At 34.6% G+C, this 23,579-nt stretch overlaps 6 protein-coding genes across 8 annotated transcripts; 5 read left to right on the top strand and 1 right to left on the bottom strand.

The window, feature by feature from the left end:
• Window positions 1–808: 808 nt before the first annotated feature.
• Window positions 809–1,763, top strand: LOC147789120 (fatty acyl-CoA reductase 3-like). The gene is made up of 5 exons (XM_087118502.1): window positions 809–910; window positions 1,017–1,219; window positions 1,310–1,410; window positions 1,497–1,692; window positions 1,760–1,763. Exons 1-5 carry the CDS (start codon window positions 809–811, stop codon window positions 1,761–1,763), a joined length of 606 nt encoding a protein of 201 aa, XP_086974628.1.
• On the top strand, window positions 1,043–3,276 carry LOC147789119 (fatty acyl-CoA reductase 3-like). Its single transcript, XM_087118720.1, has 5 exons — window positions 1,043–1,219; window positions 1,310–1,921; window positions 2,105–2,186; window positions 2,269–2,754; window positions 2,953–3,276. The coding sequence occupies exons 2-4, from the start codon at window positions 1,767–1,769 to the stop codon at window positions 2,563–2,565; spliced, it is 534 nt and encodes a 177-aa protein (XP_086974846.1). The 5' UTR covers window positions 1,043–1,219; window positions 1,310–1,766; the 3' UTR covers window positions 2,566–2,754; window positions 2,953–3,276.
• A 273-nt stretch (window positions 3,277–3,549) lies between these two features.
• Window positions 3,550–7,590, top strand: LOC111776985 (fatty acyl-CoA reductase 3-like). The gene is made up of 9 exons (XM_087118767.1): window positions 3,550–4,681; window positions 4,758–4,861; window positions 4,984–5,186; window positions 5,260–5,360; window positions 5,438–5,633; window positions 5,701–5,944; window positions 6,026–6,295; window positions 6,381–6,508; window positions 6,723–7,590. The coding sequence occupies exons 1-9, from the start codon at window positions 4,606–4,608 to the stop codon at window positions 6,874–6,876; spliced, it is 1,476 nt and encodes a 491-aa protein (XP_086974893.1). The 5' UTR covers window positions 3,550–4,605; the 3' UTR covers window positions 6,877–7,590.
• Window positions 7,591–7,747: 157 nt separating this feature from the next.
• On the top strand, window positions 7,748–10,465 carry LOC111776891 (fatty acyl-CoA reductase 3). Its single transcript, XM_023656289.2, has 10 exons — window positions 7,748–7,969; window positions 8,058–8,161; window positions 8,252–8,454; window positions 8,538–8,638; window positions 8,720–8,912; window positions 8,987–9,148; window positions 9,252–9,333; window positions 9,408–9,677; window positions 9,753–9,880; window positions 10,059–10,465. The coding sequence occupies exons 1-10, from the start codon at window positions 7,888–7,890 to the stop codon at window positions 10,207–10,209; spliced, it is 1,476 nt and encodes a 491-aa protein (XP_023512057.2). The 5' UTR covers window positions 7,748–7,887; the 3' UTR covers window positions 10,210–10,465.
• Window positions 10,466–12,512: 2,047 nt separating this feature from the next.
• On the top strand, window positions 12,513–14,984 carry LOC111777078 (fatty acyl-CoA reductase 3). Its single transcript, XM_087118501.1, has 11 exons — window positions 12,513–12,594; window positions 12,696–12,775; window positions 12,879–13,081; window positions 13,165–13,265; window positions 13,358–13,538; window positions 13,638–13,695; window positions 13,950–14,009; window positions 14,075–14,158; window positions 14,234–14,344; window positions 14,481–14,608; window positions 14,831–14,984. The coding sequence occupies exons 1-11, from the start codon at window positions 12,513–12,515 to the stop codon at window positions 14,982–14,984; spliced, it is 1,242 nt and encodes a 413-aa protein (XP_086974627.1).
• Window positions 14,985–15,209: 225 nt separating this feature from the next.
• LOC111777816 (NAD(P)-linked oxidoreductase superfamily protein) lies at window positions 15,210–23,515 on the bottom strand. Of its 3 annotated transcripts, XM_023657536.2 has the most exons (13): window positions 23,376–23,515; window positions 21,371–21,470; window positions 21,207–21,291; window positions 20,118–20,163; window positions 19,481–19,802; window positions 18,415–18,499; window positions 18,099–18,215; window positions 17,301–17,365; window positions 17,133–17,221; window positions 16,971–17,050; window positions 16,710–16,821; window positions 16,341–16,460; window positions 15,210–16,222 (listed from the first exon to the last, which is right to left on the bottom strand). In XM_023657536.2, the coding sequence occupies exons 4-13, from the start codon at window positions 20,118–20,120 to the stop codon at window positions 16,037–16,039; spliced, it is 1,179 nt and encodes a 392-aa protein (XP_023513304.2). In that variant the 5' UTR covers window positions 20,121–20,163; window positions 21,207–21,291; window positions 21,371–21,470; window positions 23,376–23,515; the 3' UTR covers window positions 15,210–16,036. The 3 variants fall into 3 exon arrangements, with proteins under 3 accessions (XP_023513304.2, XP_086974795.1, XP_023513305.2); XM_087118669.1 differs by lacking the exons at window positions 20,118–20,163; window positions 21,207–21,291; window positions 21,371–21,470; window positions 23,376–23,515 and having other exon boundaries at window positions 19,481–19,898; XM_023657537.2 differs by lacking the exons at window positions 19,481–19,802; window positions 20,118–20,163; window positions 21,207–21,291; window positions 21,371–21,470; window positions 23,376–23,515 and adding an exon at window positions 18,795–19,249.
• Between the last annotated feature and the right edge of the window lie 64 nt (window positions 23,516–23,579).

The following is a 23,579-nucleotide window of genomic DNA, read 5'->3' as shown; positions in this document are numbered from 1 at the left end:
AGTGCAACTTTAATGTCCTTTGACCAATGAATTACGTGCGTAAAATTTTTGATTACCCCATTATTTGTCTAAAGTTGGAGAACTTATACTCAATCCTAGCTTAATTAATTCATGGATCTTCCCTCTGACTATGAAAACCCTGAAAATAATGTCGAGCCCTCTGGAACTAGATCACGAGCAGTCTCCTCCATAGCCAGCCGATAAAATCACTCGTATACAAACTTTGTTGTCTATAAATTTGACGAACAAAAGCCGAAGAAAAAAACTTCAAATTTCAAAATTTCCCGAAGTTTTTATTTATTTTATTAATAATTTATCAAAATGAGGTACAAGTTATAAATATACCTCATTTAAAATAATTAAATTTAATTTATGAAAAAGATATGTATATTAATTCTTTAATTATTTTTATAAAATTTTGACAATATTTTGCATGTGATTTCATGCATCTTAATCAAACCAAACTTGACCAAACATATCTAAATACTTTAATTACATAGGCAATAAAAAGGAAGCTTAATTACTACTCCTTTTCATCTATTTTGGTATATAATGCAACGTTCGAGTATACTAAGTTTTCAATCATATCGATTTCTTCGATTTAAAGTTTATAATATATTTCTCTTGACTTTTAATGGACAATCTGGACAACAAGACCATTTTTGTGATCGGTGCCAAAGGATTTCTTGGAACGAGTAGGTTACCTTTCTAAATATTTCTTCGGAAAAATGTTAATTTTTTTTTTTTTTTTTTTTAACGTGTTATTATGGTAGACATATCATTTATGTTATATATTTTGAGTGTAGTTATGGTGGAGAAAATACTAAGAGTTCATCCTAACGTGAAGAAACTTTATATTCTTTTACGAAGTGTGGATCAAATCACGGCTTCAAAACTTTTCTATGATGAGGTATATAATTGTGTTTAATACCCATATTTTAACTACCGAAACACTAACTAGCTAGTTTATGTAAATACTGAACATAAATGGTCCATAATCGTTATTTGATTCATAGGTTGTAGAGAAAGAATTGTTTAGAGTGTTGAAGGAGAAATGGGGTGGAGATCTAAAACCCCTCATCTCAGAGAAGATTTATTTGGTACTGGGAGATATTTCATCCCCAAATATGGGATTAAATGATTCAAATTTATTGGAAGAGATGAAGAATCAAGTGGAAATAATCATTAATTTTGCTGCAACGACCAATTTTGATGAAAGGTACCGACTCTCTCAAGCTCCCTTGAATTATAAAATGCTTAAATTAAAAAGTATTTCAAGCTGATCTCGAGTTTGTTTACTTTTTCGCAGATATGATGTAGCATTTGGTACCAATACATTGGGAGCTAAACATGTCGTAAACTTTGCAAAGAGATGTTCTAATTTGGAAATTCTCGTCCATGTGTCCACCGGTCAGTATTAAATTATATTATTTTTTTATTATTTAAATAATTAGGTTAATTACCCGCAACTTATTGAAAAATATTTGTTTTGTTAGCTTATGTTTCAAATCAAAGGGAAGGAATCATCTTGGAAACTCCGTGCAAATTGGTCGAATCTGTTGATGGTACTTCGAAGTTAGATATTGAATCAGAACGAAAAATAATTGAAGATAGTTTAAGAGAGCTGAGAAATAATAGAGATATAAATGAAACCATGAGGAGCTTAGCCATGAAAGACTTGGGCATAGAAAGGTATGGACGATCAATAGATACCATCTTCTTTATCAATGTAATGATTTTCTTCTTTAATTGTTATTAGGTAAAAAATGTATGGATATCCAAACACGTACACATTTACCAAAGCAATGGGTGAGATGCTGGTTAATGATAAAACTGACAATCTTCCTTTGATCATCATGCGACCGTCCATAGTCACAAGCACTTACAAAGAACCTTTTCCGGGTTGGATAGAAGGTTTGAGGTAAAAAAAAAAAAAAATGTTCTTTAACCAATGTTCATAGGTTGTGTTCGGTAGAGTTGAGATTTTTAAGCTAACTCATAAATCTTAATTCATTTAAACTCAACCCAACCTGATTCAAACCGTAATGTATGTTTGGTATTTGTTATGTTCCCATTGTTTGATGAGAAATGTTGTATTTTATAGGACCATAGACAGCTTTATTGTTGGGTATGCTAAAGGAAAAGTAACACATTTTCCTTCCGGTGCTGGCTCAATCTTAGACTTGGTGAGATGAAATATAATTTATTTTTAATTTTGATCTCGCTTTCTTTAAAATCTAAGAAGTTTAATGTTTTAAAAAAATGCAGATTCCAGCCGATATGGTGGTAAATGCTATCATCATGGCAATATCGGCACATAAACTCCAACCATCTAGACATACAATTATATACCACGTAAGTTCTTCAATGAGAAATTCTATAAGTAACGTTAATTCCCTCAATTATATTCTCCAATACTTTACCGAAAAACCATGGATCAACAAAGATGGAAAGGCCATCAAAATTAAGAAACTCACCTTATTCAACGACATAGCCAGCTTCCATCGATACACGACCCTTCGCTACTTGGTTTTTCTCAAGGTATTCTTCAAAATCTATGACTAATGCTTACATAGAACTACGTTTAAATTTACTTTTCCTAATCAATATTGTTATTACGGTAAAGGGTTTTGAGTTCGTGAACAAAGCATTTTGTAACTCTTTCCAAGACAAGTACAATGATCTTCAGAGAAAATTCAACTGGGTGATGCGACAAGTTGAGCTTTATGACTCGTTTCTATTCTTCAAAGCCAGGTAATTTCCAAACTAATTTCATACAGAACATTGAGTTTAGTATATATACCTCGTTCTAAAATAATCAGATTTGGATGATCTTTGAATCCACCGTACATACACGAATACATGTTAAAGGTTGAGAAGTCAGAATTTAATGTAACCTGAGTGTATGAGACCCGATATCGTATAAGTATAATTTTATTTTTGCTTGTACAGATTTGACGACACCAACTCAGAAAAACTGCAAATTGTGGCGCGAGACAACAACATAAATCCAAATACATCGCTTTTGGATCCTAAGGATATAAACTGGGAGGATTACTTCCTGAATATCCACGTTCCTGGACTTGTTAAATATGTAATGAAATAATTATAGTTTGAACAATAACTTGTTTTTCTCCTCGTTTGAAGTTTTATGATTTCACTCGAGGATTAAAATAAAAGTATCGACCTATTTCTTTAGGAGTATTTGAAAATAGCCCAAAATAATTGTAATTTCAAGAACTTCAATTCCAATAATAGCTCAATCGAGTCTATCAACACCAAACCATGAAGCTAATGCTCTTCACTGTCTTCTCTTGGACATCCGTGATTAAGGCAATATCTTAATTAATCGTCGATTATTTGTTTATTAAGTGCAACGTATTTTGACCAATGAATTATGTGTGCAAAAGTTTTGATAAATCCACTATTTCTCTCTATTTTCTCTAATTATATTTATTTATAAACTCTGAGTTCGTATGTAAGACTTGCTCTTCGTCAAATATGATTTGTTTACTAGACTCTCAATTCGACGGTTAGGATACCTAAAACCATAAATTAGCACTCAGCATGTCGGTCAAGTGGTTCCACAGGGTTTAATAGACTAATTTGAGGTATCACAACAACCTATTGTACGTGTAGACCCATGCTAATCAAGACAGATCACCACTAGAGTCTATTTGGCAAACCCCTAGTGGTCTCCACAACATATTGTCATAAAAAGGGTATAATTCTCCCAACCACTACCAAGTAATATAGTCACTAGATGGACCCGTGTGAGTTAAGATCACATGTGAGAGTTAGCTGACTCAATCCCATGACGACATCTAATAATTTATGTGTCGAGATAGGCCCATATTCATAAAACACGGAAGCATTGCTTTTAAGATGGTCACGAATCCCAATATGCTCGTTCTCTAAATGTATATCCACATCATCTATTCGATAATCATGCCTATCTAACATGTACTAATATGGTTGAAACTCCTCCCATATAATTAACATGCTCCTACCATTTCAAAAACTTGAACGAAAACTCCGAACAAACCTCTCCAAATTCCACTAATAAGGGTTAGTATCGAAATTGGGTTGAAACACAAGCAAACACAAGTCGAACAAGTCAGAACAAGCAGAAATAAACCATATATGAGTATTAGATTTCCAAGTCTAAAGATATCAGTACAACAACAGCACAGCCAAAAGAACCTACTACCTTAGATAGCCAACGTCTCTGCAACTGATACACATTTAGAGACAAACATTTGTATATTCATATCAAAATGTCTATCTATATATCAAGAACAGTGCTTCTAAAACTGTTCTTGACATCTTTGGTCAGCTAATCAAGCTTTCAGTCAAGCCGCAATCGCATTCGCATTAACTTTTTTTTTTAGAATTAATGTTATGGCAGGTAAGTCTTGCCTAAATCAGGGAGAGTAGTTAATTTAAATTGATTAGAGATTAGGTGATAACCTATCATTCTATAATTTCTCTAAATGCTTAATTAGGCAATAAAAGGAAAGTTAATTACTTGAGTTAGGTGCATTACTACTCCTTTTAATCTATTTTGGTATATAATGCAAACTTCATGTTGATTTCTTCACTTTAATGCATATAATCTTCATGGACTTTTTAGAGAATAAGACCATTTTTGTGCTCGGTGCCAAAGGGTTTCTTGGAAAGAGTATGGGAATTTTTTTTGATTAATTTGTGTTATTATGCTAAATATATCATTTATATTATATAGTTTGAGTGTGCAGTTATGGTGGAGAAACTATTAAGAACTCATCCCAACCTGAAGAAACTTTATTTACTTTTACGGGACGTGGATCAAATCACAGCTTCAAAACATTTCTGTGATGAGGTATATGACTATCAAAACACTAACTAGCTAGTTTATGTTAATACTAAACATAAAAGGTTTGAATCCTTCACCCATAATCGTTATTTCGGTAAAAAGTTATAATATTACGGTTTGATTTATAGGTTGTAGAGAAGGAATTGTTTAGAGTGTTAAAGGAAAAATGGGGTGGAGATCTAAAAACCCTCGCCTCAGAGAAGATTTGTTTGGTCTCCGGAGATATTTCTTCCCCAAATATGGGATTAAAGGACTCAAATTTATTGGAAGAGATGAAGAATCGAGTGGAAATAATCATTAATTTTGCTGCATCAACTAATTTTGATGAAAGGTATCGACTCTCTCGAGCTGTGTTGATTAGAAAGTATTCCAAATTGATCCTAAGTTTGTTTACTTTCTTGCAGATATGATGTAGCATTTGGTACCAATGTATTGGGAGCTAAACATGTTTTGAACTTTGCAAAGCAATGTTCTAACTTCGAAATTCTTGTCCATGTATCCACTGGTTCGTATCCAATCATTTTTTTATTTAAATAATTTCGTTAATTACCCACAAATTGATTGAGGCAGATGTTTTGTTAGCTTTTGTTTCGAATCAAAGGGAAGGAGTTATCTTGGAAACTCCATGCAAATGGGTCGAGTCTGTTGATGGCACTTCAAAATTGGACATTGAAACAGAACGAAAAATTATTGAAGAGAGTTTAAGAGAATTGAGAAATAATAGAGATATGAATGAAACTACGAAGAGCTTGATCATGAAAGACTTGGGCACAAAAAGGTATGCAATATCAATAGATATCATCCTCTTCGTCAACGTAACAATTTTATTCTTTTATTGTTATTAGGGCAAAAATGTACGGATATCCAAACACGTACGCATTTACGAAAGCAATGGGCGAGATGTTGATGAATGATAAAATTGACGATCTTCCTTTGATCATCGTGCGACCAACCATAGTCACAAGCACTTACAAAGAACCTTTTCCCGGTTGGATCGAAGGTTTGAGGACCATTGATGGCTTTATTGTTGGGTATGGGAAAGGAAAAGTAACACGCTTTCCTTCCGATGTTAGCTCAATCCTAGACTTGGTGAGATGAATATAATTTCTTCCAAATTTTAATCTCTCCTTCTTGCAAATCTAAGAAGTTCGATGTTCTAAAGAAATGCAGGTTCCAGCCGACATGGTAGTAAATGCTATCATTGTGGCAATACTGACACATAAACTCCAACCATCTGGACATACAATTATATATCACATAGGTTCTTCAATGAGAAATTCAATGAGAATCGACAATCTGTTCAGTTACATTCTCCGCTACTTTACGGAAAAACCATGGATGAATGGAGATGGAAAGGTAATCAAGGTTAAGAAAATTACCTCATTCAACGACATTGCTAGCTTCCATCGATACATGACCATTCACTACGTCTTTCTCAAGGTATGTTCCAAAATCTATAACTAATACTTACACGAAACTATATTTCAATTTACATTTTCTAATCGGTATTGTTGTTACTATAAAGGGTTTTGAGTTTGTGAACAAAGCATTTTGCTACTCTTTCCAAGACAAGTATAATGATCTTCAGAAAAAGTTCAACTGGGTGATGCGACAAGTTGAGCTTTATAACTCGTTTATATTCTTCAAAGCCAAGTAATTTCTAAACTAATTTTATACGAAACATTATATACCACGTTCTAAATTTATTAGATTTGTATGATTTTTGTATCCACCGAACATATGAATATATGTTAAGGGTTGAGAAGTCAGAAAACCTGAGTTTACGAGACTTATATGATTAGTGTATCGATATTCTTAGCTATACAATTTAATATACGTATGTATAACTTTATTTTTGCTTGTACAGATTTGACGACACCAACTTAGAAAAACTGAGAATTGTTGCACGAGACAACGACATAAATCCAAATACATCGCTTTTGGATCCAAATGATATAAACTGGGAGGATTACTTTCTGAATATCCACATTCCTGGACTTGTTAAATATGTAATGAAATGATTATAATTTGTATGAAGTTTTTTAATTTCACTCAAGGATTAAAATATCATATCTTTATGTGTACTCGAAAGTAGCCTAAAATAATTACAATTTCAAGAACTTCAATCCCAACAACATATCAGTTTAACCGAGTCTAACAACACCAAACTAACTAGCTAATTCTCTTTATTGTCTTCTCTTTGACATCCGTGATTCAAGAAAATATCTTAATTAGCTGCCTATGATATAGTCCAAAGCTGAACAATGTTAATGATAATAGGTCCTTAATTTCAACACACTGCACATGGATATCTTTCTATTGTCAAAGGGAAGCGAATCTTTCCTTTTAAAGTGTAACATCCCCACGTTCTAGGAATTCTTATGCAACAGTCTAAGCCTACCGCTAGCAGATATTGTCCACTTTAGCTCATTACCTATCACTGTCAGCCTCACAATTTTAAAATGCATCTATTAGGAATTTTTATGAGAACATTTTATGCAAAATATTTTTTCTAAATTCGCATGAAAGTGATGTTCGCACATCACAAATTTTTTTTTTTTCGGGGTCCTAAACAAAGCTTAAACGTTTTTATGTTCTAACTATTTCGAGACAATCAAGTTTGGAAGGAAACTTTTGGAGCATCTTAGAAGTTCATTAATTGGAGCAGCAACCAAAAAGTTTGACGATGAGCTGCTTGTTGTAGTGAACTTCCAATTTATTACATCCTTCAATTTTTCATACGAGTATGTCAACAGTTAGTTGTAAGTTTTAATGGTTTTCAGTCTTCAACTACAGTTCCGTAATCTAATTGAATTTGAATTTCATGTCCATTTGCATTTTCACATAACACATCTAACACAGATGTCAACGGGGGCGGGAACAAAGAAATTTTGATAGACAGCTTTAGTGAGAAACCTTGTTTAGTCAACCTTTTTCCATAATAATGAGGTTAGTTGACAAACATAAAACCACAAAAGATTTCTATAAATCCTCGTTCCTCATAATTCAAATTCACCTGAAATCCTCTTCTCATGGATAAGTGTAGCAGTGCAATGGAGTTTCTTGAGAATAAGAACATTCTGATCACTGGGGCCACTGGTTTTCTTGCTAAGAGTATGTATTCTTCTTCTCTTATAAAGGATGTTCTGCATTTTTCACGTCAATTTATGAACTAGAGTCTCATTTTGTCTGAAAATTCCAGTTTTGGTGGAGAAAATCTTGAGGGTTCAACCCAATGTGAAGAAACTCTATTTACTATTAAGAGCAGCAAACGAGTCGACAGCTTTGGAACGTTTCCATAACGAGGTATAGTTTTTTTCTAGCAATTTTGCTCTTTGTTTGAACTATCTTTTTCAAACAGTTGATAGAAAAATGCACATTATTTTGATTGTAAAGGTGATAGGAAAGGATTTGTTTCAAGTATTAAAGAAGATGTGGGGTGGAGACTTTGATACCTTGATTTCAGAGAAGGTTTGTGTGGTTGCTGGGGAGGTCTCACTCTCAGAAATGGGATTGAAAGATTCAAATTTGGTAGCAGAGATGAAGAATCAAGTGGAACTAATTGTTAATTTGGCTGCAACGACCAAGTTCGATGAGAGGTACACACAGAACTATGCTCACTAAATACTTTGAACCATTTTGGTTCGTCATTGAAACAATGTTGTCCATTTCCTTTTGATAGATACGATGTAGCAGTTGGCACTAATACCTTAGGAGCTAAACATGTCGTGAGCTTTGCAAAGCAGTGTCCAAATCTAAAACTCCTTGTCCATGTATCCACTGGTTAGTATAAATCATCAGACATAATATATTTAAGCTATACTTTATAACAAATAATTGGAGAAGATGTCTCTGTTTTGGTAGCTTATGTTTCAGGAGAAAGAGGAGGGCTTATCTTGGAAACTCCATATAAATTGGGTGAGTCTCTTAATGGCATCCAAGGTCTAGACATTGCTACAGAACAAAAGGTAATGGAAGAGAAACTCGAACAACTTGAAGAGAATGGAGCTACGAAAGAAGCCATAACATTAGCCATGAAAGACTTTGGCCTTGAAAGGTACACAATTAGTATTAATGAAGATTATTGATAAGATATGTTGTCATATTTTGAACGTTTTGTTTAATGATAAGGGCTAAGATGTATGGATGGCCAAACACGTACGTATTTACAAAGGCAATGGGCGAGATGATGGTTAATGATCTAAAAGACAATCTACCTGTGATCATCATACGACCAACTATAGTTACGAGTACTTACAATGAACCTTTTCCCGGATGGATCGAAGGCATCAGGTAAATATCTTTCGAGTGATCATAGGTAGTTTGGGAGACCACAAAAGCATCCCAATAAGTGGTGAAAGCAAAAACTAACTGAGAACTTGTGGCATTTTTACAGGACCATTGATAGTTTAATTGTTGGATATGCTAAGGGAAAACTAACTTGTTTTCTTGCTGGGATTAACTCAATCGTTGATTTGGTGAGATAGACGTTCATCTTCCTGAGTCTTATAGTGTATATATGAATTTAGAATTGATTTTCAAGAACACGCAGGTTCCTGCAGATATGGTGGTAAATACGATTATCATGGCAATGGTAGCACATGAGCTTCAACCATCTGATAAAGCAATATATCATGTGGGTTCTTCAGCAAGAAATTCTATGAGATATATTGATTTCCAACGTTTTAACTATCAATATTTCACTAAGAAGCCATGGATAAACAAAGAGGGAAATGCTGTGAAGGTTGGGAAAGTTACTGTCTACAACAATATGGCTAGTTTCCAAAGATACATGAACATTCGCTACCTATGTTTGCTAAAGGTACATAGTTTACTCCAAATAACTACAAGTTTCCCTCTCATCTTGAGGTTATAAGCCAAGCTTTTGTTATTGAAGGGATTGGAATTTGCGAACAAGGCCTTTTGTCACTCTTTTCAAGACAAGTATGTTGATATGAAGAGGAAGTTCAATTTAGTGATGCGGCTCATCCAACTTTATCGTCCATATCTATTCTTCAATGCTATGTAAGTGAAAATCTTCTAGACTCTATGTTCATTTCAGTACAGATTCATGTAAAAAGTAAACCATATTATCATCACTCGATTGATAAATGCACCAACAATCATTCTAAATGTCAATAATTTGATCTTCAGGTTACACTTACTTTGTGTATTTTTCATTGATTTTGTTTCGTGTGTACAGATTTGATGATACAAATGTAGAAAGGTTGAGAATGGATATTGAAAAGAAAGATAGAGAATCAGAGACCTTGTTGGATCCTAAAGAGATTAACTGGGAGGATTACTTCATGAATGTTCATCTTCCTGGGCTGGTTAAACACGTCTTTAAATGACTCTAAAGTCCAACAACAATTTATAGTTCCTCATTGAATGCCTTTTAGTTTTATTTCTTTTAAATTACAATGTACGTCTATAAGCTTTTACTTTACTTTATTCTATTAAAAGGGCAAACACAAAGCTCAGGTAGAATTGTTCTACTTTTATTCTGCTTTTTTGCCCTTTTGTTGTATTTCATTGAAAGGAATTGATGACAAAATTCTTATTATTTGTATTCTATTTAGGTTAGTGACATTTTGTTGTCTGTTTCCACACTATGATTGTAATGATTGTAATGGCCTAGATCCACCGCTAGCAGATATTGTCCTCTTTAGGTTTTCCCTCAAGGCTTTAAAACGCGTCTGCTAGGGGAAGGTTTCCACACCCTTATAAATGGTGGTTTGTTCTCCTCCCCAACCAATGTGGGACATTACAGTAATGTCCCGTCTTTGAAGATGTCTACATAGGTTCTTCCTAAATCATGTTAAACCAGAGTTTTAGTAAGGCACATTTTAGGGTGTAACTCTTCCATACATGTGTCTGAGGTTAATTACTACCAATTTTAAACCCTAAAACATGCTTAATAACTCCACATTAGTTCTTAACATGTTTCCTTAATCACTTCAAGGTAGACTCCACAGGTACATCTTAAGAAAATCCAACACAACACGTACAAAATATCATGTTGCAAGCTCCAAGCTCCAATTTTGCTGGGAGCTCCAAAGGATCATGGTTTTAGTTTTGCTCCTTGTATAGAAAATAAGATGATTTAAGTCGCCTCCCTACACCTTGTTCAACATGTAGCAACTCCAAGAGTTGCTAGAAGTGTAGGTCTCACAAGAACAGGGCATCCTTCAACCATACACATCTTGTGTTCACCATGGCTACAAGGCTATAAGACATGTTCACCAACGTAAGGAACAAGGTCACACTAGCTTTTACTTCAAACCTTCTTCCCTACACCTTGCTCGCTTGCTGCAATCTACATGTCCAACAACAAACTCATGGCTTTCTTGCTCAATGGCACACCTCTAAGTCATGGCTTAACACCCACAAGATGGCTCAAGGGAAAGTGGCAAACCCGAGACCACAACCCCATTTCTAGGTGTGAACTGTTTTTCTTTCCTCTCGGCTTTACCTCTTTTCTTTTGACACCTTAAGGGCCATCTTTGACTACTTGCAGCAAGCTTTGTCCTTGCGGTATAAAATATATTATATGATATAAGAATATTATATATTAACTATAGAATTCGTTTAATCTATCGATAAATTATATAAAAATAGCCTAGTATAATGGGTTAGCTCTGCACTGATGTATACTTTACATTGTCAAACAGAAGATGTGGGTTCGATTCCCGCTATCCACCCAAGATCAGGAACAAGAAGTTGGTGGGTTCAATAAAAATAAAGTTGGGGTGGTTGGTGGTTTCGAGGTCCCATAGGTTGAATCTATGTTTCATCTACTTTTCCATGATATAATACAGATCTTTATTTACTATCTATATGGATGTCGAACCTATGAATATGTGAAACTATCGACGAAAATATTGATTTGTTGATAAAAATTTAATATCTTAGCTAGGGTTGAGAACGGAATCAGGTAGAATTCTAGTGGAAAAATTAAACACTTTTTTTTTTACAAATCTACCCAGTTGTTATTATTGTTCTTATTAATTAAAAGATTTGAAATGATTTAAATCTAGAATCATTTAAAATTTTGTTACCATCTTTGGAAAAAATAAGTTGAAATGAGTAATTAATTTATGTGTGGTTGTGTGGATGTTCAACATAAAAGCAAAAAGTAATAAATAAATTGCTAAACTTTAAAAAGTGAAAAAAAAAATATAAATAAATTGCTAAATTTTAAAAAGTTTATTATAAGTATTAGATTTTTTAAACTATTGATTAATCTTTTAATTTTGTATTTAAAATGTACTTTATACGTTCAAAATTATTAAAAGTCCTATTAGATAAGAGAATTTTTGAATTTTTAATTTTAAGTTATTTATTTAACAATAAATCTTAATCATCCATTTTGATAGGTTACATAAAAATGAGTGTTTTCATGACTTGGGAAAGAGTTAATCTTTCCCAACAAACATGAATTTTAAACGCTCTTTGTTTTTTTCTCCATAAAACCCTTCAACCAAATGAGTATCAGTTGGCAGTCAACAAAGGATTTGTACCTGAAAACCCCATATCAAACGAAAATACAAAACCACAACTTTTTAACTCAAAAAACAAAAAGGTGAAAACCTTGTTGGAGTGAACTATAAAACCTCGTTGCTCCTAATTCAAATTCACCTGAAATCCCTCTTTCATGGATAAGTGTGGCAGTGCAATGGAGTTTCTTGAGAACAAGAACATTTTGATCACTGGGGCCACTGGTTTTCTTGCCAAGAGTATGTACTCTTCTTCTCTTATAAAGGATGTTATGAACTAGCTACTGAATTACCTGGGTTATTCTGCTGTAATATGGTTACATTATGTTGCAAAATTCCAGTTTTGGTGGAGAAAATCTTGAGGGTTCAACCAAATGTGAAGAAACTCTATTTACTGTTAAGAGCAGCAAACGAAGGCATGGTTTTTCTACCAATTTTGCACTATGTTTATCTGCTAACCACACATTATTTGAACCATCTTTTTCAGATAGTTGATAGAAAAATGCATTATTTTGATTGTAAAGGTGATAGGAAAGGATTTGTTTCAAGTATTAAAGAAGATGTGGGGTGGAGACTTTGATACCTTGATTTCAGAGAAGGTTTGTTTGGTTCCTGGGGAGGTCTCACTCTCAGAAATGGGATTGAAAGATTCAAATTTGGTAGCAGAGATGAAGAATCAAGTGGAACTAATTGTTAACTTGGCTGCAACGACAAAGTTCGATGAGAGGTATACACATAACTATGCTCACTAAATACTTCGAACCATTTTGGTTCGTCACTAAAACAATGTTGTCCATTTCCTTTTAATAGATACGACGTAGCAGTTGGCACTAATACCTTGGGAGTCAAACATGTCATAAGCTTTGCAAAGCAGTGTCCAAATTTGAAACTCCTTGTCCATATATCCACTGGTTAGTATAAATCATCAAACATAATAAGATTAAGCTATACTTTATAATAAATAATTGGAGAAGATGGGTCTGTTTTGGTAGCTTAGTTTCAGGAGAAAGAGGAGGGCTTATCTTGGAAACTCCATATAAATTGGGTGAGTCTCTTAATGACATCCAAGGTCTAGACATTGCTACAGAACAAAGGGTAGCGGAAGAGAAATTCAAACAACTTGAAGAGAGTGGAGCTTCGAAAGAAGCTATAACATTAGCCATGAAAGGCTTAGGCCTTGAAAGGTACACAATTAATCAAGTCCTACTGTCCTACTGAAGTTATACTTTACATTATTGATAAAGATATGCTGTCATATTCTGAACTTTTTGTTTAATGATAAGGGCTAAGATGTATGGATGGCCAAACGTGTACGTATTTACAAAGGCAATGGGTGAAATGGTGATTAATGATGTAAAAAACAATCTACCAGTGATCATCATCCGACCAACTATAGTTACAAGTACTTACAAAGAACCTTTTCCCGGATGGATCGAAGGCCTCAGGTAAATAATCCATGAATATCTTTTGGAAAACTAGAAAAGAATCCCAATAAGTGGTAAAGGCAAAAATTAACCCCTTTTTGGATCTCTATTTCTTGAGTAAGCATATCAAGCTATTGTATCAATGCTGAGAACGTGTTAAAATTTTTACAGGACCATCGACCAGGAAAACTAACATGTTTTCTTGCCGGGATTACTGCAATTATTGACTTGGTGAGATAAACACAATTTCTTCTTAAATGTTCATGTTTCAGAGTCTTATGATGCTCATCTTTCAGGTTCCCGCAGATATGGTGGTAAATACAATTATCATGGCAATGGTTGCTTATGAGCTTAAACCATCTATTAAAACAATATATCATGTGGGTTCTTCAGCAAGAAATTCTATGAGATATATTGATTTCCAATGTTTTAACTACCAATATTTCACTAAGCAGCCATGGATAAACAAAGATGGAGATGCTGTGAAGGTTGAGAAGGTTACTGTCTTCAACAACATGACCAGCTTCCAAAAATACATGAGCATTCGCTACCTAGTTTTTCTGAAGGTGCATAGTTTTTAATCTCAAAGTTATAGAAATTTTAACTGTTTACTCCAATTAGTATACGTTTCCCTCTCATCTTGGGGTTATAAGTCGAGCATCTATTATTTAATTAATGAGATTTATGAATTTCATAATTAAGGGATTGGAATTTGCGAACAAGGTCTTCTGTCACTCTTTTCAAGACAAGTATAATGATATGAAGAAGAAGATCAATTTTGTGATACGGCTCATCCAACTTTATCGCCCATATCTATTCTTCAATACCATGTAAGGAAATTTTTTTTTCCCACTGTTCTACATGTTTTTTTTTACTCTATACAACTAGATTTTTGTAACACATTCAACAAAAAATCGTTTAGAAAGTAAACAGAGTTATCATCACTCAATAGATAAATACATCTAATACCATTCTAAATGTCTGTAAACAAGACTTTACCTACTTTTTTTTCTCATTTTCTTTTTGTAATTCTCATTGTTTTGTATGTACAGTTTTGATGATACAAATGCAGAAAGGTTGAGAATGGATATTCAGAAGAAAGATAGAGAAACAGAAACCTTCTTATTGGATCCTAAGGAGATCAATTGGGAGGATTACTTCATGAATATACATTTTCCTGGATTGGTTAAATACGTCTTCAAATGATTCTAAGTCCAAAATCGAGTTGTAGTTCCTCATTCAATACATCTTTTAAGTCTTATGAAGTATGTGTGTAAGCTTTTACTCTACTTTATTATATCAAAAGGGCAAACGAAAAGCTATGAGCGTGAAAGAGGATAAAAAAAGTGTTAATACTTTTGCTCTTCTTTCTTGCCCTTTTCGTTAGACTTCATTCATGAGGTAAAATGAATGCTATGTAGGGTAGTGACATTTTGTTTTTTTTTTTATTATTATGTTTAGGGTTTTTCATGATATAATAAAAATAGATTCATTAAAGCTGTTTATGGATTGAAATTTGTGTGAAAAGTATCAATGAAAATATTGATATGTTAACAAAAATTTAATATCTTGAATAGGGCAAGAATCCAGTAGAATACTAGCAAGAAAATTATGCTTTTTTTTTTTTTTTTTTTTTTTTTACAATTCTATCATTTCCTTAAAAATAAAAGTTATTATTTCTATTGTTATTAATTTAACGATTTGGAAGGATTTTAAGTCTAGAATAATTTAAAATCTTATAACAGGTTTGAAAAAAAAAAGTTCAAAGGAGGGTAATTACTTTACTTTGTGTGAAGGTTCAACCTAAAATAATAAATAAATTGTAAGCTTAGTTATAAGAATGTGTTTGTTTCATAGGTAAACTTTCAAAAGTGTGTAATATGTGCTTATGTTTTCAACTTTGTGATTAATAGTTTTTTGAACCCTAAAATGTCTAATCAGCCTACCTTCCCATTTTGTGATCAATACATACTGGACAGAGGATCACAGCAAGGAATTCAGATCTAGAAGACAAATTCTACTTTGATCCTAGAGTTATGGATTGGGCAGACTACTTTTTCAATATCCACATTTCAGCCCTGGCTACGTGTGGCACGAAATGAATATAATCCCCAGACCCCACAATTTAAAGGTCGGGATAAATTTAATGTTTTCCATATATTATCAACATAGTAACTGTTGTGTGACAATATAGTTGCAGAAGTCTACCAAATAACAAGTATTTCATATCACTAGCAAATAAGAAAGCATTTGCTAAGTCATGCACGCCTATATTCATCCCCACAGTCCCCAATAATTTTAAGAAGATTCTTACCTTTTTTGGAAACTTCCTCGATGCTGTTTATGTCCTCCTCGTCAAGAGCAAGAGAAAATATGGCATTTGTATCTTGCAAATGCTCTGATAACCCAAGCCGAACACCTATCATTGATCCCGCCACAGCTGGCTGCAATCTCAGAAGGGAAACTCAGTCGCATTGTGAATACGAAAATGTATAATCCATGTAGGAAGTTACTAAGATTTGCGTGTGAAAGCAATCTTCTTTACAAGAAAGGCCACTTTACCTGATCTAGAATGTATTTAACAGCAACGGTCGGAATCGAGACCCCATGCTTAGAAGCAACTCTTTTAAGTGTCTGTAGCAGAACTTGAAACAAACTCCATCCTCCCCATGCATCAACCATCTGCCGTGTATAAGAGTTCTCACTTAAGTAAGGTCAAACAACAGATCCAAGAGGATTTCTCACTTCTCCACCTTTCTTTCATTGAGAAAGAGCATTACCATTCATTTTAAGGTTACTATTTCTCATCTAAATTCGAGTCTAAAATCAGATAAGAATCCCTATGCAATTTAATTTATTTCCGAACTCCCTAATATTGAGGAATAGCTTGCTCCAGCATCAGTATCATTAATGTAAAAGAATTTTTCATACCCTTTTGTACTTTTGCAGGGAGGGAGTATTTAATGGAGGGCCAGCAAAAGGAATCGTTAAGTTGGTGTCGAGGAATTTTTCAGATAATAAGCCACCCATTACAGTTCCATACCTGCATTAGAAATCATACTTTAAATAAAACATTGCCAATGCGGGTAGCAAAATCAAATAAAAGCTATAGATCATAGGAAAACGGTAACACCGATGACATCATGGCTTGGGATAATTGGTAAAATGAAATAGTGGGAGACAAAGACATACGTTATCAGCTTGACTCCTGTGAGCTTACAAAGCTCTGCCATCTTTTGTTGAGGCCTCATATCAACAATAGAGTGCTGAACCTGATGAATTTTCATCAAAGATATGAGTCAATAATAAACCAAAAAAGCAATGAACAATGAAAGAAATGCCCCTGACATTTACCTGATTACTCACAACAGGGATATCATTTTCCAAAATAATTTGTAACCTTTCCGTGTCAAAATTTGTCAAAGCAACCGTCTTGATTTTACCTACACACGACTTGCTAAAGTAATCTAATTAACTAAAACTTCAAAAAAAAACCAAAGAGCTCGAATAAATAATTCTTACCCTCTTCTTTCAAATCGGTCAGATGTTTGAGAGCATCAAGATAGCCAGAGTTCGAATAATCCCACCTAATCCAAATACAAAGTTAAATATTTAGATACACTTCAAAGAACCATATAAAAACATCAAGTTTTAAGGAGGATACCAAGGAAACATAGACGACACACCATGTTTTTTTTTTTTTTTTTTTTTTTTTTTCAAAATGTCAAAAAGTAAAAAAGTGTTACATTGCAACAACCAAGATGTACGACAATTAAAAATATGAATTGGAAGTTGGAACTGCTCCTCGAGAACTGTCTAAAGTTGGAACTGCTCCTCGAGAACTGTCTAGATGAGTTCTATGGTCAATTTATAGATTCAATTCATTGATCATCATTGATCCTGTCTTATAATTTTCATAGTTCATTCCACAAATCTAAGATAGCAAGAGAAGCATCAAAGTATAGCCTGCCTAATTTTTTCTTTCAGGAATGGAGTATCAATTGTGAAAAACGTGCACTATAGGTTCCATAAAGACAAACTATATTTTTCTGCCATCTTCTTGAGGATTCTGAGTGTACATAACCACAACCAAACTTCGCAAACAAGTTTGAATTAGGTAAGATATGCCAGATCAGAAGGTGAGCCACTCGGGGTTCATGCTTTAAGCTACCTATCAAATCAAGACTCTTGAGACGATGTTTTACTGAATCAAATATGAGCACTGAAAGAGATTGATAAACCACACGTCACTTTAACATTGTGTATGTATATGCATGCAATCCTGTGCGTCCATAAGAGAAGGTATCATTTGTTATTTACCAGTGAAATTGAAGCATGTCCAAAGAAGACACATCCATTCTCTTTCGTGAGATATTAATGCTCTCTCGGACATAGCTACTAGTCATCTTCACCGGCGGCGGCACCCATTTTGTAAGCCTGCATATGCAATATTAAACAGAAACATGAATTTCCAATTTTCGATTTTGTAAACTCCATTGGATATGGCATATCAAAAGAAAAGCATGATAAGTTTCTTTTCTGTACTCAAATCTACTTGCAAATGCGCACGTTCTTCCATTAAACATGGATCTCAAAAAATACTGATCCAACTACCTACAATGAGGTGGTAGCTCACCCTCTTATGTTCTCCAGGAGTTCAGGCGGACGCTCTCTACGAACTCGATTGATGAAGATGCCATATAAATCTTCAGCAGGTCCATCTACACAAATGAAGGGGCACCAATATTTTAAGGCGTCAAGTCAAACCCACTAGATGGTAAACATCTCTTCATTTCAAATAACAGGCATACTTAAATAGAATTACAATTTACGGGATTTAATGAACAATAATCCTCGTGAAACTCCAAATTTATCAACTTCATATCTATATGGTCTCATTGATCATTATGGTTCAATCCGAGTAAGCAGAAGGAAAATCGCAGCACAATCAGCGACAATTCAATGTGATAGCTAAATATTACAACAAACAACTAAGGGGACTGGCGAAGTGCATACATATATCAGCCATATCAAATGTGTCAAGTCCAGAATCAGCATATTTAATCATTGCATCAACCGCATTATCTCGATCAATTCGACCCCACCCCCCGCTTGTCTGCCACATTCCATTTACAACCCGACACACGTCTAATGCATCCTCTCCATTCTTAACCACCGTCCGTCGTTTATTTTCAGTGAGCACACATCTAAAATAACCTGAATTCCATCTCTGTGACTTCCATTCTCTTCTCTGCTTCACAAACTCAAAAGTGAACCCACTAGGAGAATTAGGCAAGAGCTTCGCCATTTTAACTGTGTGAAGCTAAATGAACCAAAGAAGATGAGGCCACTCGAATATTTTCCTAGTCCACGCACCAGAAGCCGATTAATCCCTATCTTCCAGTCTACTGAGGCATTTATCCTAAGGAACGAAAATATTATTTCCCAAAAACAGACCTCCTTCAAAATTACATCTACCAGGAAAGAGAGAGGATAAAATCAAATCAAACCAGGAATTTTAAAAAATATGTGGCACGCAAACAGGCTACGTGGCTACATTAAAGCTGTTTATGGATTGAAACGCACAGCCTACCGAGTGGTCCACAAGGAAACAAATGCCAAAAGAAGATGATAATATTAACGGATAATTTTAATTTCAAATATTTGTGGATATTGGATCCCTAAAGCGCTGTAATACGTACAGTGGTCGGCCATATCAAAGGTTGAAAGTCCAGCGTCGGCATATCGGAGCATTGCCTCCACCGCGTCGTCACGGTCGATTCTCCCCCATCCACCGCTAGTCTGCCACATTCCGTTGAGAACTCGGCAAATTACTAAGGAATCCTTGCCATTTGACACTGTAACACTTTGGGCAGAGCCTTCCAATGTCTGAGAGCACTTAACCGAGCTGTTAGCTCCAAGTTTTCTCCTCTCGTAGCGCGTTCTGGTCTCAGCCGTGAAGGATTTTAACGCGGTGAGATTCAAGAAGCTCCGTTGAGTGATTGCTGCCATGGCTATTGCCCTCTGTCGAGTGCCAGAGAGGACCAGACGATTTGAGCTAAGAAACTGGGAAGTGGCTGAGGATTTTTGGCGTACTGTCTGGCTTTTTTATTTTTCTTTTCTTTTAGGCTAACATGTATAAAAGCTCCGTTACTTTTGTATTCACATTTTTTACTAGCATCTCGTGGTGGTGACGGTGATTATAAACTTTATGAGATATTAAAGTTAATTATAAATTTAGTCTTAAAATTTTATGTTCTTTGATACTTACTAAATACAATATTCAAAACGAAATAAACTCAAACTTAAGAATTTATGGTATAAATTTGTAACACTTACCATTTTATGAATTTGCTCCAGGGTACGTCAGACTAGGATGTTGGACCTATTACAAAGAAACCAATGGCAGACTCGTTATACGGAGGACAAAATAAGAAGTATAGCGATTATGTATATGAAATTATTTTTTAAATAGAATCCAAAAGCACAGTTTGTTCAATTTGTTTGCGTCTAGATGGGATAAGGTCAAGACTTCACAGGTTACAAGCACCATCTAGGTAAAGACTTATCAGAATGTCACAACTTCAAAGGCAAAAACTTAGAATAACTACTAACTAATACTGTATAATACAATGAGAGAGAATTTTAAGCAACACTTGAAACAAACCTCATCCACAAAACACACTCATCTATGTTAATACCTCTTGTATCTTTGTAATAGTCCAAGTCTACTGCTAGTAGATATTGTCTACTTTAGCCCGTTAGGTAGCCTTATAGTTTTAAAAACGCGTCTGATAAGAAAAGGTTTTCACATCCTTGTAACGAATGTTTCGTCCCCCTCTCTAACCGATGTGGGATCTCACAATCCACCCCTTTGGGATCCAGCGTCCTTGTTGACACTCCGTCCGATGTCTAGCTCTAATACCATTTGTAATAACTCAAGCCCACAGCTAGCATATATTGTCCGCTTTAGCTCGCTGTGAGATCCCACATTAGAGCCAAACACCAGGTGGTGTGCCAGCAAGGACGTTGTGCCCCAATGTGGTGGATTGTGAGATCCCACATCGAATGGAGAGGGGAACGTAGCATTCCTTATATGGGTGTGAAAATCTCTCCCTAACGGACGCATTTTAAAAACCTCGAAAGAAAGCCTAAAATGGAAACCCAAAGAGGATAATATGTGCTAATGGTAGGCTGGTCTAGAACACCAACATCCAACATCCCAACTACCTATGAATCAAATTTTCAAATTCTCAGGTTGGAAAAAGTCCAATCAAACCATACTATGAAAAAGAAAGAAAAAATTGCAGAAGGCAGTTTTTCCAGAAATTCTCAATCAATCAACTAAATTATGTAAGCCAACAAGGATCCTACAAGGAAATATAAAACAAAACGGACTTAAAGATTAAAAGTTAAAAGTAAAAAAACCTGCTGTTGATCATGTAATGCCCTTGAAAAATTATATATCTGCTGCAAAAATTAGCCTATCAAGTTCAAAATTTCCTTATGGTACCTGCCAAATATGATTTCAAAAGTATGGTTCATATCAACACTCTTATAAATAAAGAATTTGGAGGAAAAATAGGTCATACGGGCATATCTTGCAAGAGAGATTCTCTCATTCAACCATTGGGTTGATGCAACACCGCGTTGCGTTCCAATCTTTGCAGCTGTTTGTTGCCAACCAAGAACCTGTAATGCCCACATCACACAATGTAATGCATCTAACGTATGTTCAGCAACTAGTTAAAAATATCTGATCACTTTTGAAGTAAGAGTTCATATATATATATACACACACTATTCTTGTTGATTTCATATAGAGAGGCTCAGGTACGACTTATCCGAATATATCATACACAAACATTATGGATATTAAACCTCAATACCTCCTACTTCTCTTGCTTTTTTTAAAAAAATTGCAGTGTAGAGAGTAATACAAATAAAAATAGGGAATATATACATGCTACACAATCAATAATACAAAAGATATAAAAGGGAATCCAACACTGCCCCTCAAGCTGCTTTGTAAATATCTTCCATAGCAAGCTTGTTGATAAGTTTATCAAATTGTCTTTTAGAAAGATCTTTAGTTAACATATCATCTGCCGGAAGATAAGATAGGCTTAAGACACCTGCATCAATCTTCTCTTTTGTGAAATGTTTGTCGAAGTTCAATATGTCTTGTCCTATCATATTACACATTCTATTTATCATATAAGTAGTGAATGAGTACAACCTCTGTGAGATCCCACATCAGTTGGGGAGGGGAACGAAACATTTCCTATAAGGGTGTGGAAACCTCTCCCTAATGGACCTATTTTAAAACCTTGAGAGGAAGCCTTTGAAGAGAAAACCTAAAGAGGGCAGTATACTAGCAGTGGGTTAGGACCATTACAACTTTCCCATAAATGTTTAGGAACATGCATTGAAAACATTATGACACGTGCAACCTCTAGTGAGTGTCTACTTTTTTGTTCAACAATTCCAATTTGTTGAAGGGTATCTTGACAAGTAGACTGATGTAAAATGCCCTTATCCTTTAAAAAAATCACTCAAATACTTGTTGAAGTACTCAGCTCCATCGCAAGTGTGTAAGATGTTGGTTTTAGTTTGAAATTAAGTTTCAATCAGATTATAGAAATGTTTGAAAAAGTCTTTCGCCTCAGATTCTTTTCATTAAATAGGCCCAAAATAGATGTGTGTGATAGTCAATAAAAGTAACACACCACTTTTTACTACTATGAGTCAAAACTTTATAAGAATCTCAAACGTCACAATAAATTAAGTAGATCGGTCTGGAAGCTTTGGAAGGTTTTGGTACATATGTGGATCCATAGTTTTTTTGCAATATGCAACTTTCACAATGAAGAAATGAGCAATCAACATTTTATAATAAATTGGAAAACAAACATAAGTAGAAAAAATTGAGCTGGCCTAATCAATGATGCCAAAGCATGATTTGTTCAAAAACAATATGAGAACTGATACTACTAAGATCCGAGTTATTTTATTACTAGAAAAACATTTGTCTTAGTACTACGAGACTATGCACTTCAAACCTTCTTTCCCAAGTCTTGATGCTGAAAATACAATGAGAATTAAAGAAAGTGACATGACAATTGTAATCTCTACAAAGTTTACTGATAGATAAAAGATTACAGGCTAATATAGGAACATGAAGAACAAATGTAAAAAAGTATCTAATCAATTTAATAGTTCCTTTGTCCGTAATAGAGAAACTGAACAAAGGATCCAAAAACCAATCCTGGACAATAGCATTTCAATGTTTGATCTTACTTGGGACAGTAGCACACATTACGATTATTGATATTTAGAAAATGCTGCTTGAAATCAAATTACGACTCCATGGCCATCGAGACAATTCTTTAAGAGAAACATAGGCATCTGTCATCTTCATAGATAATTTATCGGATTATCAGCGTTATCAAAATTCCACTCCCTAAATTATCCTTACTTCCTTGGCAGAATAGCAACATCCAAAATCATCCAATCACTAGAAATTTCCTGGTTGAAAGAAACAGAAATCGCAAAAAGAAACTACAAGAGCAGCCAGATTCTACAGTATTTACTTACAGGAGAAAAAGTGAACAACCATCCAAGCCTCTTATCGCATTCAGAGAAGATATCAAATCCAAGCTTTGATTCGATCTCCTCCCCGGCGGACCGGATTATCCTCTGCTTCTTCGACCTACTACTCTTGCGCGGCCTCGCCTTCGGCTTTCGACGCTCATTATAATTGCCGGTCTTCACAAACGCCGAAGGATCAGACTAAAAAAA

The sequence above is a fragment of the Cucurbita pepo genome, chromosome 16 (genome assembly GCF_057944985.1).
Source record: "Cucurbita pepo subsp. pepo isolate OVF chromosome 16, ASM5794498v1, whole genome shotgun sequence".
NCBI lineage: Eukaryota > Viridiplantae > Streptophyta > Magnoliopsida > Cucurbitales > Cucurbitaceae > Cucurbita > Cucurbita pepo.
Note: the sequence above shows the minus strand (reverse complement) of the source record. Positions and strands in the feature narration are given on the sequence as shown.